The 27,126-nt window shown below is 49.1% G+C and overlaps 10 protein-coding genes across 10 annotated transcripts; 3 read left to right on the top strand and 7 right to left on the bottom strand.

The window, feature by feature from the left end:
- Nucleotides 1-1,154, bottom strand: VTN00DRAFT_7423 (uncharacterized protein; the record flags this gene model as incomplete). Its single annotated transcript, XM_069434169.1, has 2 exons — nucleotides 1-399; nucleotides 450-1,154. The coding sequence occupies 2 exons, from the start codon at nucleotides 1,152-1,154 to the stop codon at nucleotides 1-3; spliced, it is 1,104 nt and encodes a 367-aa protein (XP_069287477.1).
- A 29-nt stretch (nucleotides 1,155-1,183) lies between these two features.
- Nucleotides 1,184-1,473, top strand: VTN00DRAFT_7422 (uncharacterized protein; the record flags this gene model as incomplete). Its single annotated transcript, XM_069434168.1, has 2 exons — nucleotides 1,184-1,288; nucleotides 1,345-1,473. 2 exons carry the CDS (start codon nucleotides 1,184-1,186, stop codon nucleotides 1,471-1,473), a joined length of 234 nt encoding a protein of 77 aa, XP_069287476.1.
- A 730-nt stretch (nucleotides 1,474-2,203) lies between these two features.
- On the bottom strand, nucleotides 2,204-3,465 carry VTN00DRAFT_7421 (uncharacterized protein; the record flags this gene model as incomplete). The annotated part of the gene is made up of 4 exons (XM_069434167.1): nucleotides 2,204-2,515; nucleotides 2,606-2,992; nucleotides 3,161-3,260; nucleotides 3,356-3,465. 4 exons carry the CDS (start codon nucleotides 3,463-3,465, stop codon nucleotides 2,204-2,206), a joined length of 909 nt encoding a protein of 302 aa, XP_069287475.1.
- Nucleotides 3,466-3,940: 475 nt separating this feature from the next.
- On the bottom strand, nucleotides 3,941-4,820 carry VTN00DRAFT_7420 (uncharacterized protein; the record flags this gene model as incomplete). The annotated part of the gene is made up of 3 exons (XM_069434166.1): nucleotides 3,941-4,564; nucleotides 4,632-4,699; nucleotides 4,772-4,820. The coding sequence occupies 3 exons, from the start codon at nucleotides 4,818-4,820 to the stop codon at nucleotides 3,941-3,943; spliced, it is 741 nt and encodes a 246-aa protein (XP_069287474.1).
- Nucleotides 4,821-6,768: 1,948 nt separating this feature from the next.
- Nucleotides 6,769-8,184, bottom strand: VTN00DRAFT_7419 (uncharacterized protein; the record flags this gene model as incomplete). The annotated part of the gene is made up of 1 exon (XM_069434164.1): nucleotides 6,769-8,184. One exon carries the CDS (start codon nucleotides 8,182-8,184, stop codon nucleotides 6,769-6,771), a length of 1,416 nt encoding a protein of 471 aa, XP_069287473.1.
- A 2,571-nt stretch (nucleotides 8,185-10,755) lies between these two features.
- On the bottom strand, nucleotides 10,756-11,334 carry VTN00DRAFT_7418 (uncharacterized protein; the record flags this gene model as incomplete). The annotated part of the gene is made up of 1 exon (XM_069434163.1): nucleotides 10,756-11,334. One exon carries the CDS (start codon nucleotides 11,332-11,334, stop codon nucleotides 10,756-10,758), a length of 579 nt encoding a protein of 192 aa, XP_069287472.1.
- A 48-nt stretch (nucleotides 11,335-11,382) lies between these two features.
- On the bottom strand, nucleotides 11,383-12,217 carry VTN00DRAFT_7417 (uncharacterized protein; the record flags this gene model as incomplete). The annotated part of the gene is made up of 2 exons (XM_069434162.1): nucleotides 11,383-12,025; nucleotides 12,081-12,217. The coding sequence occupies 2 exons, from the start codon at nucleotides 12,215-12,217 to the stop codon at nucleotides 11,383-11,385; spliced, it is 780 nt and encodes a 259-aa protein (XP_069287471.1).
- A 4,177-nt stretch (nucleotides 12,218-16,394) lies between these two features.
- VTN00DRAFT_7416 (uncharacterized protein) lies at nucleotides 16,395-17,768 on the top strand (the record flags this gene model as incomplete). The annotated part of the gene is made up of 1 exon (XM_069434161.1): nucleotides 16,395-17,768. One exon carries the CDS (start codon nucleotides 16,395-16,397, stop codon nucleotides 17,766-17,768), a length of 1,374 nt encoding a protein of 457 aa, XP_069287470.1.
- A 1,034-nt stretch (nucleotides 17,769-18,802) lies between these two features.
- Nucleotides 18,803-20,785, top strand: VTN00DRAFT_7415 (uncharacterized protein; the record flags this gene model as incomplete). The annotated part of the gene is made up of 5 exons (XM_069434160.1): nucleotides 18,803-19,199; nucleotides 19,260-19,563; nucleotides 19,622-20,001; nucleotides 20,066-20,395; nucleotides 20,451-20,785. 5 exons carry the CDS (start codon nucleotides 18,803-18,805, stop codon nucleotides 20,783-20,785), a joined length of 1,746 nt encoding a protein of 581 aa, XP_069287469.1.
- A 2,986-nt stretch (nucleotides 20,786-23,771) lies between these two features.
- On the bottom strand, nucleotides 23,772-24,893 carry VTN00DRAFT_7414 (uncharacterized protein; the record flags this gene model as incomplete). Its single annotated transcript, XM_069434159.1, has 4 exons — nucleotides 23,772-23,911; nucleotides 23,984-24,340; nucleotides 24,423-24,543; nucleotides 24,606-24,893. The coding sequence occupies 4 exons, from the start codon at nucleotides 24,891-24,893 to the stop codon at nucleotides 23,772-23,774; spliced, it is 906 nt and encodes a 301-aa protein (XP_069287468.1).
- Nucleotides 24,894-27,126: the final 2,233 nt, after the last annotated feature.

Raw genomic sequence — 27,126 nt, 5'->3', positions numbered from 1 at the left:
CTACTGTCCGAGAGGCCTCATCTCGTAAAGCGTCTGATTTAAGTAGGTGATTTGCTCATTGGCCCACTTCTCCATCTTTGCAACATTAACCGTCTCAACACGACACAGTCCCTTCTTGCCTTCCTTATCTGTTTTCTTGACATTCTCCTCATACCTTTCTCTCAAAGCCTCGGCGGCAATTCGCGCACGCTCCGCCAGCACATCAAGCCGGTATGTGGTCCACTGGTAATAGAGCTCGGTCAGATGGGATTTGTTCCTGACATTCGCGTTTGTCGTTTCGTCCAGAAGTGTAGGATCTCTGGGTCGGAATGAAGTGACGATGGTGACACGCTCGGGCATGTTCGTGGCCGGCGCTGCGGTGTGGGTAATGTAACGCCCCTGAAGTATCACAGCGCAGCCCTATTTATGATCAGCGTGCACTTTCCGTTGCCCGGTACTGATTGACCTACCATTTGCGGAGATTTGACCTTCACTGTCGTTCCATCGGCCTTCTGAAGCTCTGTCTCTCCACCAACCATGTGTCTGGCGTCGGACAGCATGACAACGCAGACGAAAGGGTGTGAGTCCTTGTGCCATTCGATGATTGGTTTAGTCTGATCAGTCACAGCCTGGGGTTTGCGCTTATCCTTCTCAAACTGCGCGATCGCGTCTTCAGTGGCAGCAGGAGGCTCCACCGGTGTTGCTCTCACTCCAGCAATACCATCCGGACTGAGCTGGACATTGGTGTGGCAGATCTCATAGTCCATCGCAGGGACCAAGTCGACGCCGGCATTCTCGCTGATGATCTTCAAGACCTCTGGCGAGTGCCAAAACTGGTGAATGAAAGGGGAATAGCGGGGAGCCATGCCCCGGAGCTGAACAGAGCCTGGTCGGGTGCGATGGAGACAGTTATCAAGGACATCAGGAGTGAAGAGTTCTCGCCGATGCTGCAGGACTGCTTCATAGGAAAGGAGAGGGAAAGGTTCGGTGGAAGCAACCGATGAGAGAGCCGTAGAGGAGAGGCCCAGGTCTTCCATCTTGAGAATACTTGACGGTGGAGAATAGGAAAGATGTTTCGCTGGGTCGAACTGGACTGGTGTCATCATCTTCGACGGGACTGCGGGGGCGAAAGGCTCCGTCGTAGCAGTGCTTTCGATTGCAGCAGGGGGATCCATGATGCTTTATCTGCAGTGCAGAAACACGGATGGCAGGATTTATCACCGTTAAAGGATTTACGAGATTGGAGTATATCAAGAAGAATCGACAACTTGCCAGACGGGTTGCATCTGATAAGGTTGAAGGAGGTATTGTACGTCTATTTATACACATGTTGAAACGAGTGCAGCTGACCTCATCTCTGGACAGCCACTTGGAATGGTAATTCTGAATTACCAAATGCTCTTCTCTCCATCTTTGACGCAACAATACTACGCCCGCGGTGGAGATGCTCTCGAGAACTCGAGATGGAACCGTCCAACCGGCGAACAACGTTGAGCAGCGCCTATACCGAAAATGGGGTATTTGAAGCGCCGGCCAATGGTATCCTTCCTTCTACTACTTCTCATCCCGTCAGGATACAACACATTTTTCAAACCAGGATTGGGCACTCGAGTCCCTGCAACAACTCACGCCAATACTTCCTAGATCTTCTGGTGCTTCGTTATACGAGTACTCCCTGAGGGGGCGTGCTGCTGCGCAGTATCCATACCTTGGGCAGGTACCGTAGGTTAGGGAGATAGATAGATGAGATAGCTACCTATTAATAATTGATATAGCGCGAAAGCTAACCATAACCTATAATTCAGACGCATTTGCTTCCTTCCTTCTTTAGGTCAGAAATAAATATCTCAGATCAGACAGGAGCAATGGAATCGTGATATTGATATTGATCTATGTATGTGTATGAACATTATTATTTATAATGACCTAATGAAACAAAGTCCCTAAAGTCGCTTAGCACAGCATAGCATAGCATAACAGAACTATAACTTTCTTTCTTTCTTGACCTGCAACAAAGATCGATGGAATAGAAAAAAAAGCTCAAATAATTTCTTGTTTTTCGTTTTATTTTCTGTTGATGTGCACCTGCATCTTTTCTTTATTTTTCTCCCTTTATCCAAGATTATTCTTGAATAAATGATATGAATAATACGATCAATCGATAACTTACTACCATTTCTTTATTTTCTTTCTTTCCTTTCCTATCAGAAATCAGAACTTCAAATCAAATCCCCCAAAACAACCCCTCCACCGCGCTCCCATGCATCACGACGCCCCACCCCGCAATCAGACTCACCAGCCACAGTACGGCGAAGACCAGGATCGGAACCAGGAGCAGCTCCGTGTTGTGGAGGAAGGGGAGCGCGTTGTACCCCAGGAAGGTGATGTAGGTGTAGTAGGTCAGGGCGGAGAGGTAGAGCGTGTTTCCGAGGAAGGTGGCGAAGAAGTTGGTGGGGGAGCGCGTGAGGAGCGGGAGGAGGAGGAATTGTAGCACGTAGAGGTGCAGGTAGAGGGGGAAGAAGGCGCGGTTGGAGACCTGTGCGCGTTTTGCGTTAGGACCCAAGGGAAACACGACGGAGGAGTTTAGATTAGATGAGGGGAGAGGGGGTTAATATGCTGCACTTACATCAAAACAGTACCCGAATTCGACCTGCTCCTTCTCTCCCGGCTGCATGAACAGCCCTGTCGCCGCCCCTCTCCTTCGACCCCTCGTCCCTCTCAGCCCCGTCAGAGACGCAGCGACCCCGTTAGGCCCGAATATCCGTCCAACGAGGAAATACGCGATCGTGGAAATGAGCAGCGAGGACCCAATGAAATGTACGAACACGAATAGGAGGGAGAGGCGGACGATGGCGCCGAAGGACGGCGTGTATGCGACCCCCCATGCCAGGGCCGTCAGGAGGAGGAAGAAGGAGAGGAGGTAGGTGAAGGACGGGTCGGGACGGTGCCAGGTGTTTTTGGTTTCTGCGTATCGGGTAAGGAGAGAACTTGTTAACTTGCGAATCGAAACTTTCTATCATGCATGCATGGTATTGACGAATAGGGTCGGGTGTTGTACAAATGGAAGGCAATTAGGCGGATGGGTTGGGGAACCGCATACGTTTCTGAAGACGGGGCCATACCGTCAGCATATCTAATATAATCTATGGTCTGCAGACTATTATGTTAAGAGAAGACTTACATGATAGTACATAGACTTGAAGACTTTCTTTGGAGCGAACAGTAGCGATGTCATCTCCCAAATGGCCATCTCGAAGTCCATCTGCGGGAACTTGAATAGCCTAGCAGCCATGCGACACCGGTCAGCAGCAAGTCCACCATGACCCTCTCAATTTCTAACACCATGCGCGCTCTGGATGTCTGGTCTGCTGCGCACCTCTTGAAGAACCGTGGCATTCGTATCGTGGATCCCCGGCTCGACGGGGTGGTGCCGCCGAAGCTCGCAGGGCCGCCATGTTGTCGGGGAACGTTAATGTGAGGGTTCATCGCCGGCGACGAGGTGTAAAGCCGGTCCGGTCTAGGGAGCCGGGGAGGAAAGGTTCATATGGTTGGGGGAAGGATAGGCTTATCAGTTCTACCGGAGTCGATACTCTGGCCGATGAGGTTGCGTGCCTCGATTCCAGCCCAGCTGGGCGTATGTCATTTCCGGCTAGCTTCGGTGGGCCAGTCGCCCGTCGCCGACGGTCAGCCCTAAAATGACTGTAAACAAAGACGTCACTACTCGGCTTCCAACACTCTCTACGGAGAACACTACAGAAGGAGTATTAGGATATGTATGCATGCACAGGCAAGGCAAAAAAGAAGTGATATTCAACATGATATCCAAACCGTACCTATCTACCTGCCCATCCCAGACAGAAGGACAGGACACCACGCCATGGTAAAAGTCCAGCCCAATTCAAAACCCAAAATTACCTACTATCCAATCGACTTCAGAAATATCTACTAGCAGCTAGTCCTCTCACTTCTTCTTTGGCGCGCCTTTCTTGGCTCCCTTGCCCAAGGCAGCCTCGCGCAACTTCTTTTCCCTCTCGCGGGCCTCGGCGCGCTCCTTCGCAAGCGCTTCCTTTTCTTCCTTCTCAGCCTGCTTCCGTGCCCTCTCAGCCTCGCGGCGCTCACGGATAATAGCTAACCGTGCAAGATCGGCACGAGCTTCCTCCGTCTTACCCTCCGCATGGAGTTTCATGTAGCGCTCCCGTGCCTGCTGCGCCTCGATGGCTTCACGCTCACGACGCGTGAGCTGTGAGAGGTCTCCGTTCTTGGAGGCGCCGTTAGGTTCAGCAGCTGGCCCCTTTGCAGCCTGCGAGCGCGACTTGGCCGTATGGTTTGGGTTCGCAGGCAGATCATCGTCCTCTTCCTCTTCCTCGGACTCCGACGGTGGTAGGTCGCCGGGCTGTGCGGCTTGCTGGCGTTTCTTCGCGATGGCGGCCTCCTTTCGGGCCTTCGCGGCAGCGCGACGCTGCTCACGGGTCATTTCCTGTTGTGGCTCGTGGGAGGGCCCTGCCTCATCTTCTGAAGATTCCTCCTCCGACGATCCAGACTCCTCTTCCTCCTCTGATTCTGAAGGCACCTCGTCCACGGGATCCTGTAGAATTAGACCCAAAGTTAGCAATTGTCTGGAGGTAGATGCGCTGCAGGCATGGGAAACGTACCCGCCACATGCTCACTGGATTGCCATCCTTGTCGAGTGGGACGATGTCACGGCTGTAGTGCTTGCCACCTGCAAATCAGCGTCAGAAGCACAATTCTCGTTATGGAAAAGCGGCTATTGTTCTCTTTCCGTTCAACATACCTCCTCTAGATGGCTTTGAGAACTTGCCGCCACGACCGCGGGGAGCCATAGTGTGAAAAAAGTCTGCCAGGAAACGAAATGATGTTAGCAATGCAATGGGACTTCTGTTGCAGACAGCGCGGCGTGGTACCTGTTCTCTGTGCTTTGAAATGGGCGGCAGCTCAATGGTTCGAGCTCCCGTCTAAAGCTGTACTATCCACCAGGGGAAGAGTCCGCGAGTCGCGTGTTGTGGGGTATTCGTAGGGTTCTAGGAATGCGACAAGAGGAGGAATGGTTAAAAGAAGGACAGCACGGGAAAGACGAGTATCCGTGCCACAGAGAATGAAGAAAGAGAGACAGAACAGCCCAGCAGCAGCTCCAGATGTAGTTGATGCTGTAGAGAGATCGGACGGGTTGACACGTCGAGTCACGAGCCACCGCCGGAGGGGTTCACCGTTCCAGGGCGGCGGCGGGGCGGGACATGGCGAGCGGCGGTCAAGATGCCCCTCGTCTCGGTGGCCAGAGAACCTCGCCCCGCATTGTTCTCTCAGCCAGCGATCGACCAGGACGACACACCCCGTTTGCTATCGAGATCCTTTATCCCGATTTGTTGCACGCCACTGACGTTCCCTGGAACCCATCCAACTATTTTTGGCGGTTGCGTGCGCTGAAACTCGCGGGGTTAAGCCTGCTGTTCTCTAAAAGCATGCCTTAACCTCGCTACGCCTGCTCCTAGCCATGCGGCATGACGCGACCTGCGCGTTTACAGTGCCTGAAACCCAGGCAGGAACCTGGCTAACTAGGACTCTGCATTGATGTTACAAATTCCAAACTTAACTTGATGGTGGAGATGGTCGTTTTCGATAGCTCAGCGCTGGAAAGGCCAGTACCATGATCCAAAAGAACGATCATCTACTTTATTCTTTCTTATTGACGGTGAGTCATATGTTGCTCGTGGGATTCTCTTATCATTTGTATGTGCTACTTTCTATTTGAAACACCGTTTTCGTCATTCTGTGGAGCTGCCCATACATGAGACCGACGATTTTTTAAATATGTGTTGCATTCTTGCATTCTAGTGGTCTTGTACAGTTTCTAATTTCTCTAATTATCTATATATTCTCTTACAATGCCAGATTATAAACTTCTATTACAACAGATAAGTCTAACTTCAGTTGACAGGTCGAAAGCAGCAACCGTTTACCTGGGATGATCTGGAAACTGCACACATTTCCACCTAGCTTACGACCTTTACTGGTGAGCGCATAACGCCTGCAATCTGCCAAATTCTTTAAACTAAGGGAGCGTCCTTCCCTTTGGCCATTTCGTGTCGAATGGCCGTTTCTTTTGCCTCGCTCAACAATCCGCAGCTACTTCGCAACCATGGAGCATGTATGACTGTTTTCTCTCTCGCAGCTTTCTTCATTCTCTGTTCTAAGGATGAGAACAAAGGTTTTGCGTCAGTCAGCGATCCCAGGACTACTACGAGACTGTATTTGTCAGGCCTGATCGACGGGGAATGCTGGCAAACATCTTAACACAGAGGATCCTCACTACACCAATTAGTTTTTACGCTGGCATTTAAGTCTGTGATTACCAACATGACGAGCCAAAGAACCCAGGTTTGATAATTTCCTGACGGATACTGATGCAACAACGAAACACTTGACCAAAAAATTCTGCAGTAGGTGAGAAATGGAATACTTGATTCCCACACCTGCACGGCGCCTTTAGACCGCGTCATCTTCCAAGTCCCTGAGCGAATTTACTACTCAGATTAAGTTTCCTAATTGGCCCCAAGTCTGCACTAATGTCGTATATTTTATTATGTACTATTTTTCTATTTACCATCTCTCTGGAGTAGATCAATCCAATTCATGCAATATCCTGAGTCTGAATGCTCTGAAGAGATCTCCCAACTCCAGTCCAGTGTCGTTCTGATTCGATTCTATTATCTGCCAGCCCAGACGTCACAACAATATCATGTTAATGAAATGATAGCTCCTTTTCTTTCGTTCTTATCCTCTGGCCACGCCCCATCCTAGCTTGGCAACTCTCGCGCCTGTCAGCGTCATGGTGCCTGCGATCATTGCGCTGCCCATGAACATCTGCGCGTACAGGTAATCACCCTCTCCCTTTTGAACTAAGGCTCCCGCGATGGGAGATCCCGTGAGAGCCGCGATGCTGAGAACACTCAATACCATTCCCATTCTAACGCCGACCTTTTTCAAGTCTGAGGTAAGGGTGCTCAACGTCGCGGGGAAGAGGGACTGAATTCCGGCGGCGAAAAAGCCGTATATTACAGCGAACACGTATAGCCCTGCGAGGCTTGTGACGCCGGCCCAGCCATACGCAATTATACCGCTGGCAAAGCTGAACGGAAGGAGCATATTCAGCGGCCCCGTGCAAAAATCCGCAAAATAATTCGGAATGAGTCGACCGACCGTTCCAAGTCCGTTCATGACCATAAGCAGATCCATGGAGGTCGACTGTGAAACCCCGATGATGCCCCGCGCGAAGCTACTGATATAGAAGAACCCGACATACAGACCCCAGAAGTTGAGAAACATGCCAAGCGCGAAGAGAGTATATGGCAGTTCCTTGAAGGCAGCCCACTCGACAAGCGGACCGGTCTTGCGAGGTGGGAGTCGCTGTCTCAGGAAGAAGAAGCTAGGGATTTGAGAACCCAGCGTGATGAACCCCAGCGTCCGCATCGTCCATGCAAACCCGGCGCGGGGCAGGAGCCGCATGACAACGGCAGGAAAGACGAGGCCACCGGTTGCTGAACCAGTAGCAGCGACGGCGAATGCAAAGGCACGCTTCTTGGTAAAGTAGGTTGGCAGCAGCGCTAGCGTGGGACAGAACATCAGCCCGCATCCGATGCCCATTCCAAGCCCCTGGGCCAGGAAAAGCTGCCAGTACTTCGTGCACAGGGACGTCATAAAGATGCAGAAAATTTCAAGTACTGCACCCACGGTCCAGGTGAACTTGAAAAAGCCTGCATCTGTCGCGCGCCCCGAGAATGTCCCGATAAAGAAGAGGAGGAAAATCTGGATGCTGCCAACCCATGATATGTCTGAGGGCGGGTGCCCCAGGGTCTCCGTGTAGTAGGACTGGAAAACGCCAAAGCTGTTGATATAACCCCATGTGTTGAAGATGACCAGGTGGGCTAGCCCTGCCTGTGTCCAGGCTTTAATGCCCCCGTCTGGAGGCGGACCCGGATCTCGTCCAGATTCCCTGGTGCGGACTAGCGATATTGTTCTTGCCAATGCACCTCCCTGGCTAGCATTTGTGGGAGCCTTTGAAAGGGCGTTCTTGGTGCCTTCGACTTCGTCACCAATCCGCGATTCTTCGTCATCGCGGTCCAGGGACAGTGATGAGGTCCTGTCACTGGTGGGGTGACTCTGGTCCGGGACTTCCTTCTCGGCAGTCATTTTCTTTCAGGAACTGGGTATATTGTTGTCCTTCAAAATTTCTCTACAAGATAGAGCTACTCAACCGTTCCGTTTATCGTATCAATTATTAAACACCATGAAAATGGAATATTAAGTAGAGAGCTCCGTTGTCCCACTAAGGATATCTGATGGAAAGAGTCAAACGGACACAGCTGCTCTCAGAAATTCCGGGCCCGTGAATAAATTATGGGGAGACCTTCCTGTCGATAAAAGGGCGGGATGTCAGCATCGACAGGATCGCAGATGACAAATCAACATATGCTACGGCAATGTATGCGCAACACAGACAAGGACAGAAGAAATTGAATGGAAATAATGAAGGCGTGAAAAGAAAGGGACAGACACCCTGCGTACCGAACTATTCTATCTGCTTTGGTACAGAGCCTAGTTGACTCACGCCTCAGTCCGCTACCCACGGGAACGGCCCGAGTTGAATAACACAGTACGGATTAGATAGCAGAAAGCGACTTGTGGGGCATTGAAAAAGAAATTTTGGGTCAGATAATAAACGAGGTCGACTGTGAGCGGTATCTGCTCACACGTTCACGAATTCCTCGCAGGCATTTATATAAGAGGAAACATGAAAACCAGGCCAACTGAGCCGTTTACGACACAAAAGATTTTTTTTTTCGTCTTGATAAGCGGAACCAGCCGAAAAGCCCACGGAGATCTCGTTGAGAAAACCGACAAACGATAAGTCTGTTTACCCGAGCGTCAGACCCGGCACTGGAGATGGAAAACAAGCACCGAAGCCAGACCACCAAGCGGCCAACGGCCAGGTCGATCAGTGCAGTGTTGCTCTTCCGATATCCGGTTTCCCGACCAAGCGGTAGTTTAGGACATGTGCTATACATCATGCAGGAAATACCCCTGTCGATTTGCACCTGTCTGGTTATAATTACTGTGAAAACAGGAATCGAGGATTCGAGATAGGGGACCGGGCCTTGTCCCCCAAACCCCGCCAAGCGAGAAAAGACCCCATATTTCTGCGGTGGGGTACTGTGTCAGCGGCCAGCGCCTGTTTACTACGTCCTGAGATGTCGTTCCTTGCAAAAGGGCACACAGAAAGATAGGCAAGGAAAAGCAACGAGCCTAGAATTCTCGAAGCATCCAGGACCTGGCAGCCACGAGGACGACCGGCATGACTCCGGGGAGAACAGCGATGCAGAGCTGCAGCTGTTGTTCGCTGGATTCTTTATGTGGAGCGGGGCCGTCTCATGCACGTCTTTTGCCGCGGCCCGTGACTCACGGCTTCTCTCCGCTCACCGCCCACGCTTCCCTTCCGCGGAAAGCCCAATCTTCTATGCAGCTTGGGGACGGTTGTATCTGCACATTCTGTGCGAGAGTTTTCTTCCATATCTCCTGGCCACCGATAAAAGAATAAGCAGGATAGCAAACCCGTTATTTTTTTTATATATGTATCTGATCTTGATATATGTCCATCTACGCATTAGATAGGCCGGAGATTCCCCGTGGAACTTGCATTGCGATCTACACGCTTCTCGGTTAGCCTCGGAGAAAAAACTGATATGATAATGGAATGGATAGGATGGTATCCACATTTCATATCATGGACATGCGGTATAGTCGGCAGATACGCGGATTCTTGTTGTCTTGTTCTGGAGAACCCAATCAGTCCCAATGCTACCAAGCGAACATAACGGCCGGACGATCATCTCTTTTCGGACAGCTGCACATGGTGCACACATGCGTGATCTTATCGATAATTCGATATTGTTCAACGCTGGAAAGACAATATGGATCCACATTAATTGGAACTCAACAGCTAAGGGAGGGGGATTGCAGAATCCATATTACCTGGATCGCGGCAAGATAGCTGGCACTGTAGTGGTCAGAAAAAAAATCATAATTTACGAATCACGGAATCACCAACCTCGCATTATTCATGGCTAAAACAAACCGACTGCAATTTCTCATCTTCAGAAGATCCCTCACTTATCAACCATTCAAACTACTAAGACAGCACATACGACCACAGGGTGTGGAGAATAGGGCTTCCCGTCCGCTCAGCCGTACTCAAGCCACACGCCGGCAGGTTAGTAGTTGGGTGGGTGACCACCAGCGAATCCCTGCTGTTGTATGTTTTTATGTTTTTTTTCAACCCTCTTTCCTCCTTTCAGAAGGATCGCCTGGAAAGCAACAAGAGAGCGACTTGAGTGCTGGTGTAGTTCAAGTGCACTAACCAGCACATTATTATAAGGGCAATGTCAACTTTCAGAAACTCCCTAATCAATCTCTCCTTCTCATTATCGAAAGACTGCACAACCTTTATGTGCCTTTATCACTTCTGATCGACCTCCTCCTAACGCTATCATCCATTCTGTTTCTTCCTCTCAACATGGCTGTTACTAACATGTTCATTCGTTTCTCTTTACCTTTCTTGCTATATTCAAATACCTGCCTCCTCTAATACTATGAAACGTGATGGTCTCGCTGCAAACGGTGATTCTGCCAGTACCACGGATATAATCCCATTTATAGCAAGATATCACACGGTCCTTCTTGTGTCGCTTGAGACAAAAGGCTGACTTAGTCATCCTTCTCCTTCTCCACCTCCGCGTGCTTGACCCGATCAGTTTGAGCTTCATCCGATTCCTCGTCATCGTCTTGGTGCAAGATCTCCGTGATGGAGATGTTGGCTTTCCCGGGAACCTCGTTGGCGGTTCCAGTACAGGTGATCTTCAACTGGTCGAAAGGTTGGCCCTTCTCGACGGCATACACCTGGAAGAGAAGCATGTGATTCTCTGCAGTCGAAGACAAAGACACTCGGACCTTGAACCGCGTCTCGTCGGAAACAGTGCATTTGATCAGATTCTCGGGGGGATCGGTCTCCGGTCGGCTGAACAGGTCGCTCGCATCCGTTCCGGCGGGAATCGTGATGTGGAAGCTATCGATCTTTAGCTTCTTTTCCGTCTCATCCGTGATGTCAATGACGATTTGAGAGGTTCCTTTGACAGGTGCCGTCGAGGGAATCTTGTAGGTGAGTTGGGTCTGGGGACGCGTTGGTATGTCCTTCACGAAGCCGGGAGTGACCTCCTTGATATATTTTTTGACGGGATCCGGTGGGGGAGAACGGTGAATAAAGAGCCCGGCACATGTCATCAGCATTTCGGTCTGTTCTGCTGTCCGGACTGCCTGAAACGTACTGCGCAACCATCAAGACGATGCCCACGAACGCCACGACGGCATCAACAACGGGAACCACCACCTCTCAATGCCCATGAGAGCCAAGCCGATCTCAGACACTTGCACGAACACCTGAACGGTGACAGCAGCCATGCTGACAATGTCCAGGACGATAATCCCCGTCTTCTCAGTTCCCCATTCTCTTTCGATCTGGAACCAGAGCCCGACGACCACAGCCATGTTGGCCAAGACAACGACCGCGCTGAGGAACCCCGCCCTGGCTTTGGAAGCTTTGAAGCGTGTGGCCATCTCTTCGACCGTGGCTTGTGAAGTAACTTCGCCGACTTGGGTCTCGATAGGGGCCCCTTTCGCCTCGCTGTTGACTTGAGCTAAGCCCTCGCTATTCAGCACCTTCTCCTCGATTGCATCGACCTTAAGGACGGCCTTGGGCTTAGAGCCCCCGATTCGCAAATTCCACTTTCCACACGTCTGCTGTAGTTTGAGATCATCCAGCGCGTAGTTTTTAATGACTCTGTAGACAGAGACGATGTCGCCAATCATCTGCAATGCGGCTTCCACGACCTGCAAAACGCCCTTGGCCCGGTCAACCGGACTAAGATTATCCCAATTCAAAAGATACGTCACGGCCTGCCATATCTGCATACCCTGGGCGCTGAGATGGTGAATTAGCGCTTTCTACACCATTTCCACAGAGAGATGAGACTCACACAATGGAGGTGAGGGCGACAAAGCTCTTGTACACTCTGTTGAATACCATCCGTGTCTCCTTGGACAACTTTTGATTGGCCTTCTCCTTGACAGCTTTCATCATCTTGCTGAAATATGACAGATTCTTCTTCCCCATGGCCGCGGCAAAGAAATGACCAAGCTGAGTACCAGGGGTCTGATAGCGTGCTGGACAGAAATTGCCTCAATGTGAGGTAGGATGCGATCAACTCTTTTAAGTGAAGTTGTTGACGCGTGCAACCTACATACAGAGGATGTCTGGAATACAGGAGATGCTAACTACCTACCCAACCTACACTACTGTATAAAAGGCCAACCTAGTAACACACCTCGCCATTCTGTTATAAAGCCCCTCGCCAACTAATTCGCTACAGACTATAGGGTGTGGCTATAGAATGGCAAGATGTGGCAATTAGGTGCAGTTATATTGACTCCGTTCGCTCAGAGCTGAACACTGGGTTCTAATGTAAAACTACTGCAGTGTATCGTGGAAAGATTGCTTGATGCGCCCACGGTAGGATTCTGGTCAATGCTGGTTGGGAGTTTTGCTGCTGCCTCTGAGAATCGCCGCTAGCACTTCTCGCAGAACCAAATAAGCTCACAAAAACAGTAGAATACAAAATCGCAACCCCATATACTAGGTATCTATTAGATTTCAACGCAGAATAAATCCGTACTAAGCTTATTTACGTCTCCAGAGGAGAAATCGCCAGTGACATACGGAAGGACGGCCTCGATATCGCTGAGGTCGCCTTTCTTCGGTGGTTCCGCACCCTTCGCATATAGAGGCTGTCCTCAGAATATTCGTCACTTCTCGACCACTGGTTTAATGGCTGGCAAGGTGTTCAAAGTCCTCTTGTGACAAATTATGGTCGAGCTTCTGCGCCAATTGGCTCCAGATGAGAGCCTTTTGCTCCAGCCCCGGACTGCAATATGGTATCCGAATATGGATTCGAGAAGCAAAAGCAGCGTCAAAGTCACTAACTCTGTTCCTTGTGAGGAACAGAATTCCAGCTTGATATTCGAGTAGACGGAGGAAAACTGATCATTACCTTTCCATCAGAACGGAGCATAACTGGGCTTGTGGCGGAACTACAAACCTGAAACTATTGCATTCAGTCCGAAGTCGTCTTCACTTCTTTTAGTCGTGAATGTGTCTGCTTCGACAAGTGACATCACAGCATTCCATCTGGCAATCAGCTTAAAAATATTTTCAAGCCGCTCTTCAACCTGGTTCACTTCGTTGCCCAGCTCACCACTAATGACATAGTACAATGGACAATGCAGACACTCTGCCACGCTTTCTGGACATAGTCAAAATTCTGTCAGCCAACACCACATTGAATTGTGAGTTACGTCTCTTTTCGTACCTGCTGTTATGGCTTTACTACTCCCAGGAGGGCCGTACAACAGGAATACGATCCCCCGCCCTTTACCTGGGATAATATCACTGAATTCACTTGAACAGGATCGTTGTGTCGACACAAGGTTCTTGATCACTTGCTTATGCTTTTCTGAAGCTTGTCAAAGTAATTGTTCTCCCATTGTATCTCATCAATGTCGTCAAGGACATACCCCCATCTTTTGTTGGCTAGGGAGTATCCTTCAATTCATGCAGGACAAGCAATCAGTTTATCCTCTGGGATATGTGGAATCTCTGGAACATGAAGTTTGATTTCCAATAATGAAAAGGCTTTGTAGCACTTGATTGTATCTGAAGTTCCAGAACTGTGCAGGGAACAATATTGGTCAATTTCCTCTGGTGACTCGTTTTCAGTGACATAATCATCTTTAAAATGTGGAAAATATTGCACCACGCCCTCTGGGTCTAGTATGAATCATCTTGAAATCTGGAAGTAAGCCACTGCTAGTTACCCTGTCCTACAGGAACTCGAGAGTGGTTTGAGTGGACTCTCACATGCGTTGTGGGAGGATCAAAATAACAACACCGTTCTCGTTAGCGAGGTTTAGAAGGCATCCAGAATGGCCATGATGTTCGCGATGAGCCCCAGCTCTTTTCAGTCCAATGGTCGAACCCTTTCGCAGAGGATTATGTACCGCTTCCCCCCATGGACCGAATATTTGCGCACAGCTTCCCTCTTTCGGTAGAATTTCATTGGATAGACAGGAAGATCGGTAATGTCCATTATTTCGTGCATGGAAACTGTGCGTTTCAATAATCTCTCTTGGCTTCAACCCATCTAAACCCGTGTATGTAACGGTGATATTCCAAAGCGTCGTGTTGCTCGAGTCTTAGGTAACTTTGTATCGTCTCAGAATCGCGCATGATAAAATTGGGTTCCTAACACTGAGGGTATTCTGAAGCAATACCAACTCTCCAGGTGAAAAGAGAGCCCAGAGACATGAAAAGGCAATTTGGTGGGCATCTGTCAACGCTTCAATCTCCTTGATTCTCTTTGACAAGAATTGTGTCTCAAAGTCTCTAAGGAGTTCCAGTTCCTTGATCAAACGTTGACTCCCAGGCACTGCTAGCAATTCTGCTTCACCTGGAAGATGTGATTATGCTCCAGAAACGGGGGCCATTCCATACGATATTCGCTAGAAAGTCAGAAGATAGCCTTTCTATCCACGTTCCTGCGAATCTCAACTCTGATTGACGGTGGCAGGATCGTCGTGAATGTCCAGAGCACAGATGGCCCTTCACTTGTCGTCCTTAGAGCGGCACATTGGGGCGATTACAATTCTGTTCAGCCTCAAGGTTCTTGTGAAAAATGGAGAGAATACGATCTGTTGAAACAGGAGAGAGCATAGGTGGTGGGCGAAAAATGATGTGGCCATGTTCCAGTTACGTACAAATCATCTCCAGTGGTTTAGAATTTTCTGTCTACAAGAGGGACGCTGTATTTTTTTTTTTTTAGCTCTGCTATCCCACAAGCTTAGGTAATCTTCGCCTTCGCCTGTTTAAATCCACTCATTGGTTGTTGTGACATTCTAACATTCTAAATACATTCTTCCTCTTGTTCTTGTTAAGGTCATATTCACAGTGTTCTTTCTGAATTTGTTCTATTTAAGCAGTTCAGAGGGGGCTAAAGGGTTTAGTCCACTCAAGTTAGATTTGTTTTAGTTCCTTATATGGAGAGCACCTACTGTTACTACATACGTGGAATATGCTGGGAGATATATTAACTCGTTTGCTTGAGTTAATATTAATATTACCAATAATAATCATGATTATGCAGCATAGATAACCTCAGAACTCCTCTCAACAAGCCTAAAGTGTTGGGAGAGGGATGGAGCAGTCCGGGACACTAGAATTCTGCTGTTCAGGTTGCGATTACTAGCCTCTGTTGTTCCCGAAATTGGCGGCTGCGAGCGTGACGGCGTGGCAAGAAGCTATATAAGCGAGAGCAGTACGAAGCCGTTGGCTTCGTATCCTAGTCTTTTGCCAGTAGCGCAGCGGTTTGGCTCCTAGAATGCTCCCTAGGAGCCACACCGTGACAGTGAGGCTTAGAGATCCCCTTCTCTCTAAGTACTTGGTATATCTGTTTGAATCAACATCAGAATTAAGTGAGATATTCACTTATTATACTAGGTTTCTTATTCATTTATTACAAATCACGGCTTAAGAAAAGTAATGCATTATTTAGGATGGTTTGGTAGTTTGACATCCCCGCACTAATTTCTCACCTAATGGGACATCATACGAAGAGCGCATCCCAGCTTTAGGAGTTTATTTTCGTCAGAAGTGCTACTCGCTTAGCACATATTCAAGGTTGGAAGGTAATTTTGTAGCTGGGTTGCGGCAGGGGGCCTGAAATCTGGTGATGTTGGAACTTGGGCCAGTGTCATAGGCGGCACTATGCAGCTTTGCAACATCGGTCAGAGCTCTTTGCTTGCTATTATCAACTGAAAAGGTGCGATGACACCCTGATCAGTGCTTATTTTCCGACAGCTATATTCTTTGCCTGCAAGCTTCGGGCATCCTCGGGACCCCACGTTGGCCGTGAAGGCCTAGTAGATAAATCTATATAAGGAGGACTGATCCCTAGGAGAAAGGAATCAGCGGACCGTCCAATACTTTATCAATCTATTTGATACCTTTCGCTATATCTTCTCTTGCTTGACGCCGGCGTATCGCCCCCAGCACCATTTACAGCCAGCTGGTCCTCGATTGTCGTTGCAGCTGAACTACTGTTTTCTCAACATCGACACGAGGATTGACCCAGCTGGGCCCTGGGATTATAGGGCCATATCCTGTCGTACACTCAATTATTGATATAGTGCATGGTTTTGCTCAACTGAGATATACGTTCACCCATCTTCGAAAATACAGCATGGAAGACCAGCACCAAAAACCGCATGTTATCATCGGTGTCGTCCCCGCCTTCGGCCACGCAGAGAAGCTCATAGTCATCGGTGCTGACCTTGTGAAACGCGGATATCCTGTCTCCTTCCTGACCGGTAGCGTTTTTCAGAAAGAGGTCGAGAGCATCGGTGCTCGGTTTGTACCACTCAAGGGCCGTGCCGATTTCGACATCGAGAGATGCCATGAGCAGTATCCATTCTACAAAAGCATGCCGCTCGGTATGGAGCGCACTATCTGGGACCTGGACACCTGGTTTATTAGCCCGATCAAGGATCAGTACGAGTGCCTCCAAAAGCTCTTGAAGGAGATCAAAGAGACGGAAGGAGACGACAGAACGGTGATATACATCGACGATACTAGTTTCGCTGCCGCGGCACCAATTCTCCTGGGAGCCCCAGGTTGTCACCGACCAAACGGCTTCATTAAGATCGGGATCAGCCCCCTCATACAGGAGAGCGTCGATACAGCTCCATTCGGCATGGGTCTACCCCCGGACTCGTCTGAGGCCGGTCGCGTCAGAAATCGTGCCTTGCAGGAGCAAGCCAATCTCGCTTCCGCGCCGATCCAGAAGCTGTGGACAGATGCTCTCCGGTCGACAGGTGTTCCGGTCGACGAGAGAAAATCGCGCCGTCAGTTCTTCGATGAGCTCCCGCGCTGCTGCGACCTCTTCCTGCAGATGTCGATCCCAGAGCTCGAGTACCCACGCAGTGATCTGCCTGAAGGGCTGAGGTTTATAGGAGCTCTGCCTTCCGTGGGCAGCAAAGTAGGAAAGGACGCGACATTTCCAGAATGGTGGGACGAAGTCATCCACGCCCCTGAAGACAAGAAGAGGCCCATAGTTGTGATCACCCAAGGTTCTGCACACAATGACCCCTCTGAACTAATCCTACCAGCCATCGAAGGACTCAAGGATCTAGATATCACTGCCGTCGTAACCCTCGTCAAATCATCAACCATCGAGGACTACCCTGACATAGATATCCCCGCCAATGTCAAACTGGCCCAGTTCATCCCCTTTGATATTCTCTTCCAACATGCGGCCATCTTGGTGTCCAACGGCGGCTTTGGCACAGTGCAGCAGGCCCTCTCCCACGGCGTTCCCATGGTCCTTGCCGGAATGGCCGCTGACAAGCCCGAGACAAACGCCCGGGCCGCGTGGGCAGGGGCGGCAATAAATCTTGCATGTCAGAGACCGGAGCCTGGCCAGATTAGGGATGCTGTGTCTCAGATTCTGGCCGATCCTGTGCGGAGGGAACGGTGCTTGCAGTTGAAGAGAGAGTATGCAAAGTATGATGCGTTGAGTTTTGTTGCGGCTGCTGTGGATGAGCTAGCAGGGATATGAGAATGAGCGTGGTTGGATATGCTTTGATCAAATTTAGATTAGCAATATTATGTTGAAGGTCATGGCTGCTATGTTGAAGCTTCAAATTCAGGGTCTCCAGGAGAAAATGCATATTGTATAGAGCAAATCGATCTAGTTTTACTCGCTAGATCGAGTGGTAGGTGACTCACCAGCAGTTTCAACGCTAGACCATGCTAGAATCAGGAATATTATATTCGTCTGTGATGTGACGTCGACTTCTAAAGCATTCGCATCTGATGAATCATAAATGCTAGGGTATTACACTCCTGCTAATGGTCCAATTTCGGTCATCTGGAGAGGACGACGGCAGACAAGCTTCAAACTTCGATGTACACGAAAATATAATCGTGTTCACCGAATTTGCGCTGGGCTGACGACTGTGGACATCATGTGGTTCTTTTCATGAAATCATGGATCAGCCTCCGAAAGCAAAGCACAGTGTAGGACGACCCGAACGGTCCAGAGTGAAAAGCAGAAGCTAAAGGTCCGTTTAAGGGACCCCGTATTTAGGCATTGGATATCGTCGCGGTAACTGCCAGGCCTTTGTTTCAACAATCCATGGACTTCAACTGATGTCGAATAGGGATCCAGTGCTGCTGTATCCTTTTAGCTGCGCGATTTCTAGATGTACCTCTTCTACGATCGAACCAGACCAATTATTTTAAATCACCGGCCACAATCGAATAATAAGCAGTACGATGTGATAGAGGGATGAACTTTAAACTTCGGAGTGATGTCCGAAGAACCTAGTTGTGTCACGGAAATACAGAGACCAAATTACAGAGGGATATGTATCGTATCGTATCCAAACGAACCAACATCCGAAACGCACTGCATACCGTCCTAACAAATGCACGAGCTATCGTCGTAGTGTCTGCTTGTCCAGGATATCATAGAGAAATCCACAGGAAGATAAATTGAGGCACATCCAACCCCCTGGGGTGGGAAGCACATCTCCGGTCTTCGAGTTCACCGTTTAGGTATACCCTCGGCAAAGGACAAAACACATCGCCATGGCTCAGAGCAGGTTACAGCAGATCATCAGCCACTTTCGGCTACCGACGAAGCAGCTGTCGGCCGTTCAAGGCACCCGCGACCCTCCTCTGTGGGAGATCACACTCAAAGACTTCATTGAACAGCAGGCTGCGAAGTATGGCGACAGGGAGGCGGTGGTATGCTCATGGACCGGTGCAAGACTGTCCTACGCGGAGCTCAATCGACGTAGCAAGATCGTGGCCAAAGCTCTCCTTGGGCTAGGTGTCCGCCCTGGAGATACTGTTGCCATTATGGCGGGCAATTGCCAGCAGTACGTCGAGGTCTTCTTCGCGACGACGCGCATTGGTGCCATTCTGGTGCTTGTGAACAACACATACACGAAGCCGGAGTTTGAGTACGCGATAAATCATACAGGTGTGCCCACAAGGAATTTAATATTTTGGATGTGTATAGTTGACTATTATTGCGGTATAGAGCCCAAGGTCTTGTTCATATCACATACAATCGGCGCCAAAAACAATGACGATATCATCGAACTCTTCCGCAACAAAACCACTCGCAAGGCCTTTTCAACCCTGCAACAGATAATCCTGTTGAAAGAAACCCCCAGGATAAACCCAGAATGCATGAAGTACTATGAAGACGCCCTCGAGAAGTTTCAGGTTTCGGACTACGAGCTTGGACAGGTAGATGGTCGCTTTCCCCCTGACACCGTCTGCAACCTACAATTTACCAGTGGTACAACTGGGAACCCCAAGGCTGCAATGTTGACACATTAGTAAGTCCGTGGTACAGTCAGTATGAGTGTACAAATGACTAACCAAGTCAACAATCAGTGGTCTTTTAAACAACGGGCGCTTTATCGGAGACAACATGGAACTGACAGAAGAAGACCGCCTCTGCAGTCCTCCCCCTATCTTCCACATATTCTGCTTGGTACTTGGCATGCTTGCTTGTCTCACTCATGGCAGCTGTTTTATTATGCCTTCGGAAGCCTTCAACGCGCAGGAAGTTCTTGAGACTGTCGCCAATGAACGGTGTACCGCTTTGCATGGCGTTCCCACGATGTTCCTCGCTGAGCTGCGTCTTCCAAAACCCAAAAATTTTGGAGACGCGAGGCTTAGAACGGGCATTGCGGCTGGGTCGCCGGTACCTCCACAGCTCATCAAGGACGTCGAGAGGGAGTTCAAGATTCGACATCTTCTGAACAATTACGGTACGTTCTTCCCCTCCGGTAGCTTTGTTTCCGCTATCATTGATGTTAATTTCTGCAAACATAGGAATGACGGAAACCTCTCCCACAAGTTTCATGACGGCCATCAAAGACCCAGTAGACAAGCGCAGAACCACAGTCGGACGGATCCTACCACATACCACTGCCAAGATCGTCGACCCCAAAGGGAATATCGTCCCAATCGGAAAAAGAGGCGAACTATGCGTGACTGGGTACTGTTTGCAAAAGGGATACTGGAAGAACAAGCAAAAGACAGACGAGGTCATGATTCGGGATGAGAATGGGACGTTATGGATGTATACCGGCGATGAAGCGGTGTTCGATGAAGACGGGTACTGCCATATCACTGGTCGGATCAAGGATCTTATTATTCGAGGTGAGTACTTAAATCAATATAGTTTCACCTATCTGTTGCTAACAATATGCACCAGGCGGCGAGAACATCTTCCCCGTCGAGATCGAAAACCACCTAGCCCAACACCCTGCGATCCATTCAGCGGTCGTAGTAGGCATCAAGGACGACCGATACGGTGAAGTGGTAGGAGCATTCCTGGAGCAGAAACCAAACACAAAGCGGCCCAGCACGGACGAGGTTCGGGGTTGGGTGAGGGAGCGATTAGCCAGACAGAAGGTGCCGCAATACGTGTTCTGGTGCGGAGATGACGGGGTCGAAAAGACGTTCCCAATTACTGGAAATGGGAAGATCAAGAAGAATCTGGTGAAGGAATGGGGCAATTTCCTGGCTGCGAGGGGACTAGGTTATTGAAAAGTTGACGACGATGATATTGCTATTTGCCTATCCTGTTGGTTTGGATATATACAGACAGGATATCGTGATCGATAGACCAGCGTTGTATGCAGCGTTTCAAAGATAAACTAGATCTATCTAGACCAGTTTGTTATATACTACGCAAAATCCTTCCATTGACTCGACCCGGATACAAATATAAAGCTCATTCTATTGCAACCGACTTCAACACCATACTTTCTATCTATCCTAACCAATTAGCCTCTTCAGCTTATATACTAACTCTTGCATATCTCATCCTACCTGACGACGCAAAAATGGGCTCTATCTCATGTCATATTTTATCATACCGTATCAAATCCTTACCCCGCACGATCGGGTTCTCGGTCCGAACTTGCATAATAATACCAGATAAGAATACGCAGTAACAAATAAATTGGCGATCAAGATTCAGTTTCTGATTCTGTTAGTTAACCAATCGACCGATTTCAAAGTTGCAGAGTTCCTAGGTAGCAGATAGTACCTGTTGAGTAAGTACCTCATATGTTTGAGTGCGTGTGTCTCTGTTGGGATACAGTCTTGGCTCCAAGATTGAGCAATGGGTAGACCACTTACGAATTATCAGTTTGATAAGAAAAGGACAAAAACACACAAACTCGATTTACATAATCCATATTCAAGTTTGTGAGATACGTCGATAATAACACTGCCAACTCATTCCTACTTACGCTCCCCAAGCTCCGGTTCCGTCCCGTATTACACCCCAATTAACCGCCAAATTACAAAACCGTACATACGCCACACGCCATACACACGGATTCATTTCACCATCTCCGCAGCCAAGTCCAGTTTAATTACAGATTATGGGGTAGCTAGCTGTCTTCTAAATTCCGGGGGCGGGGGCGGCCCCGTTCGGCCAGAAATCCGGGGTTGTGGGGCGCCCCGGCGAGTTGTCCGGGGTCGGGGTCGGGGTTGGAGGGTGGGATGGTGATTGGTTTGGAACGGAACGGAGTATATGGGGTAACTTGGGTAAATAGGCTGCAGTATACTGCGTGGTATAGTGTTTACGATGTGTGTGCCTTGCTGGAAATCCGGGAATGTCCACTTGATAATGCTTTCTATTGCACTTTGTTTTCGTTTGGTGTACTGCGCTTACTTACTGTACATGTCCATTCAGAACATGTCGTTTAGTAAGGAAAATAAATCCGCTTGAATCCCGAAGCAAGCCAGCCGGCTATGTTTCAATGCTCTCCTTGCTCCGTAGCTCAAATCCCTGGAACAAGCTGGCTAGTATGTATGTACAGTACATAAATAGACCAATTCCTACCCACCGGATTAAGGATATGACGCGGGATCTTTGCTGCCATCTATCTGAGCCCGAACAGGATATGCCGATCGCGACCTCGTAATGGAAAATAAATGCCAGATAATGGTTGTGTACCCGCATTGCAATCCAATCCAAATCTGAGCAATTAGGTACGTAAATGACTGTTTCTATTCTCAATTGTTGAGTACACTGGAATGTCTAAAATGCATGTGGACTGAATCGAAATGCCTAACATCTTAACAAGGCTCGTCAGCATGCCTCTTAAGATACCGCCTCGATAACATTCGATGTTTGAAGCTAGACAGAAGATCAACTTGCCAGACTTCTATGAACAGGTAAATAGACGTCATATAAAAACTTCACGGTAACCTGCTCTAGCTGGATATCTATCCCGTATGGGTCTATATAAACGGCCTCGAAGACAAGTTCCTCAGTGGTGTAAATTCCTGGCTTGGTTCTACAATGTAAAACAGAGACTAAACAGTAGCGTTGATGGAGTGCGGAGGAGAAGAGAACCGGATAGTAACATCATTCTTTGGACGTGAAGTGCACGGCACCATAATCAACAGCTGAGACTGCTATTAATGCAATGTTGCCGTCTACTGTCGAGCTTAATTGCGGCCTTGGGGACGAAGAAGATGTGAATGGCGGTAGAGTCCCCATTACGACCATGCTGGTATCGGACATCTAAACGTAAAGAATATCCGTGCCGAATTACATGAGAAGACGACGTTGTTAGAAGGATTTGTTTTGAGGGGGAATGACTAAATCAACACCTCTAAACCGGACATAATCTATGTAAAATACTTCAATTCACTGTTGGTCTGTCGGATACATACATACATAAAGCCATCTTCCAGACCTGGTGATGACCCACGTTGATGCAACACCCTCAACTCAATTATACGCAACAAATCCAAAGTCACGGAATATAATCTTCATTAAATAACAGAAATTCAGAACACATTTTACACAGATGCTGCAGGTAAGTCATCTAATACCTACCGCACCACCTTTCCTTGGATTGGATTGGAGTTCTGCAGCAGCTCTACCTACTACAGTACGTACGTTAGTCCCTTTTCGTTTTCCTGATACGATTCGCTTAATCGTGTATCCGGAATGAAGCGACTGGATTTTTCGAACGGACTCTTTCTTTCTTCTTTTACCCAACTGTCTGGGGATATTGTCGCAGGTTATATATAGGTAGGTACATATTCGGCACGTATACAAGTCAAGAATACGAGATGAGCCTCAATCCTCGTATTCCTTACTTAGCTAAACTAATCTTCCGATCCTTCCAAATACGAGGTCCTACATATACAGTGGCGCCGAAAGCTGCATAACGAAGCTTTTTAGTCTGCAGCGCTAGGGATGTAGGTAATCTGCGCCTCCTTGCTTGCTTGGTTTCTTTCTCTTTGAAGTGGGCCTGGTCTTATAGGGGAATCAATATATTATTAACAAGTACGGAGTACTAAAAGCATTTAAATTACATGATAGCGGAAGCGATACTATGCTTGAAGAAAAATTCCCATCACATTCCTGCGTTTCGCTTCAAACATGAACAATTACAAAGTACATACTGACATAACTAACTCGAACAATGCCTGCCTATCAGATGCTAGTTGAATAGCCCAAACTGCAAAATTTTACTCTTTTGTTGATTTTCGTTCGTTCGTTTCATTGGACGTTCTCCTCATCCTTCTTCGACCCCAGCCCAAAGGTAACGCGGGCCGGCTGGGCGTCTTCAACGTCGAAGACCTCATCGTCTATTGCGATGGGGTCTGCTCCGTTCAGGTACATGAACCAGTAGTATCCGCCTTTACACATTTAGCACCGCATCCAGGGTCACTACAGGGAGGTTTGGATAGAGACAGTAGTTAGTTACTCACCACAAAACAGCGCCCCACCAACAATATTCCCCAGCCCAGCAGGAATGATGCCCTTCCAGACATACATCCCGACACTCAGACCCGGCGTGCCCTGGAAGATGCCGAGCGGGATGAAACACATGTTGGCGACGACGTGGTCCAGGCCCAGAGACACGAAGGCAAAGATGGGCCACCACATTCCGACCACTTTGGAGGTCAGATCGCGGCCCTGCATGGCGAGGAAGCAGGCGAGGCAGACGAGCCAGTTGCAGCCGATGCCGCGCAGGAAGATCTGGTGGAAGGTCGGGGTGACTTGCTTCTTGGTCACGAAGGCGATCACTTCGGATTTGAATGGTTCTGCGTCGAAGACGGCGCCGTCTGGGCAGGGTTCATCCCATTAGTATTGCAGGCCGATCGCGATGTATATACGGTACGACGATTTACAGCATGGGCAACATACACTTAAAGATGATTGCCGTCACGAATAATGACCCAGCAAGATTACCCCAAAACGTGAGGAACCAATGCAGGAGCATCCGCACCAGAGAGAGTCGACGATGAAGGACAGCAACTGTGGTGTACTGGAAGCATATTATTATCTCCGGTCTCGTGCGTGTTTCCGATTGGACGTGTCGTCTCATACCATAAAAGTCCCTGTGCAGAGGTCCGCACCCGTCAACAAGATCAACACCAAACCATACGGGAACACGAGTGCACCAATCGTCTTGATCAGACCGGGCGCGTTTTCCTGAAACCACGGTGCGGTCATCGTGCTGAGCGACGTCGCGGCCGCGAATGACAGTAGACATCCGGCGGAGACGCCGCTGAGGAAGACCTTCTCGGGCCTCATCAGGCCCTTTTTAACCCCCGCCCGGGACACCAGCTCGATGGTCTGAGCTGGCGTGTAGGAATTGATATTGATTGTCCCCATGTTTTTGAGGTGTGTAGGATGAATCGTACGCAGCGTGGCGGTATAGGTGACTAGAATAAAAAAAAGCTTGGCAATATTGGCGTGGCTTGATCGAAAAATAGAAATACGAGATCCAGTGGGTTTCCACAGCCTCGGATAGGAGGGCGATGGAGAATTCTGCTCTAAGACCAGTCAATATGTAGACCTGAATCGAATTGACTCGAAGTCATCTTACCTCCGCTACCGGGCCAAGAAATAATATGGGATCTCGGTCCCCGAGCGCAACGATCAAACGTCTGTTCCTGGAAAGCCTCACGCGGGGGAATCCTGGAGTAAGGTCTGGGCCACTCCAAATGAAGAACGTTTGTTTATATGCGTACGGAGTATACCGAACTCCCGGGCTGTGGGGAACTCTTCGCTAAGTCTGTCAGGAAGGACATAGTATGGAGCATGGAGAAGCAATAGGGGTGACAATCCCCGCATGAGGAGACACTCTTTCCTTCCGTCTATTTATTTAGTTACCTAGCTTAATCGAAGCTTGGGTATGCAGTCGTATGGAGCACTGAGATGGAGGCCGCGCCAAATGTCCACACCTACTCAGATAGGACTAGCTCTTACCTGTGAGGAAACTAACTGGGAAGTTGGGGTACAACAGACATTCCAGAGCCCCAGGGGGTCGCACGGATGGGTCAGTTCGGCCTCCCGCGCTAGCAAAGTAGTGTGTGGAGTACGCAGTATTCTTACTGTGTACAAGGTAGCGTTTGGACAATCTCAAATGGGACTGAGCGAGCAGGATTACGAGCATGGCCGGGCAGAGCAGGTGGTTGAACTATTAAACGTGGTATGACGGGCGTACTATGCCCCGTAACCACGGTATCTTATCTATCGAGCTGAAGGTCGCCTTACAGGTATGTTCCTCGATGCTGTGTGAGGTGATATTTACTTTCCAGGCTGTATGAGAAACCGCATTAGACTCTAGAACAAATATCAGTGCGTGACACCTAATTATCATCATATCCATGAGTTTCCGGGATCAGGAAGTTTCTCCAGTTGAAAGAAATACTTACAATATTTATTACCCCATGAATAAACTAACCAGTGAGCTACTACGTCGTGGCGGTTGAGCTGAGCTTCAACTCAAAGTCATATCTGGCCATGTGAGTCAACTGAGCTGGCGTGATAATCCTGACATTAAGACTGCGGTAAGTGTGTTGAGGAGATAGAGCAACTGCTATCTCCGTGCCGCGTCTCCGTGCAGCGTCACTGAGGATCGTTCTAGCTCGTAAGCTTGTACTGTGCCACTGTGGGGAAGGTAAGCTAGATCGCTGATTCCAATCAGCAGGAGAAACAAGCTGCTGACCCTTGCTAGAGCGGATGCTGGATGAGGAGCGGCCTTGTTTTCAGTGCTGAACAGATGGACTCTCCATGAAGATTCAGCAGGGAGTGACATGGCGCTAAAGTAGTAAGGTTACGTTCACGGTTCCCCCGTCCTGCATCTGCTCCAGACCGGTTTAGGCTCCTCGTCCAGGATGTTGAACAGTAAGATTGGCAAAAAACAACTAGCAATTGTCAGCCCATCCCTTGCCCAGTCCTCACGTGTGGGCTACTTACCTACCTACTGTAGGTGCGTTGGTCATGAGCCATCATTGGTCCCAAGCTGGCCAGCAAATAGAAACAGGAAACGATCCAACACAATAGGGAACTGGCTGAGATATCGAGGGTTCTATTTTCATCCTAGTTTTTGCATTCGATTTCCTGCAACGTGTGCAGAAAGCATATTGGATGTTCTGTACGCTAACAGGTAGGAGCATACCGCAAACATAGGGATCTTGATTCCAATTAACAACGATCGCATAACGTTTATCTGTGAAGAGTACCCGACTACACGATCCTGCAGAGCCTGCTTTCTGCAGTCATGCTCAACACAACGCATGCTCGTGGCAAGGCTGCAAGTGACTGGCACGCCTGGCGCCTACGCCATTGCCGCCAGCGCGTCCACTCCTTGCCGAAAACGCAAGCCACATTGATGCAAAGAAGGATGGAGGCGGGGATGGCTTCTGGGCGTAAAAGTCTTGTTCTTGCGCCAGGCTGGCGGCGTGTTTTGGCTGGTTGCTAGGTGAAGTTGGTGAGATCAGGAGTTATGGGGTTATGGGGTGCGGAGGCCCGCGTCGGGGCGGGACGTGTTGGCATCGCTCCTGATCGACTCTTCACCGCACCAAGCAGTAAACACAGTAAGTATCTGCCTCGCGGCATG

The sequence above is a fragment of the Thermoascus crustaceus genome, assembly GCF_041956765.1.
Source record: "Thermoascus crustaceus strain CBS 181.67 unplaced genomic scaffold VTN00scaffold_4, whole genome shotgun sequence".
NCBI classification, from domain to species: Eukaryota; Fungi; Ascomycota; class Eurotiomycetes; order Eurotiales; family Thermoascaceae; genus Thermoascus; species Thermoascus crustaceus.
Note: the sequence above shows the minus strand (reverse complement) of the source record. Positions and strands in the feature narration are given on the sequence as shown.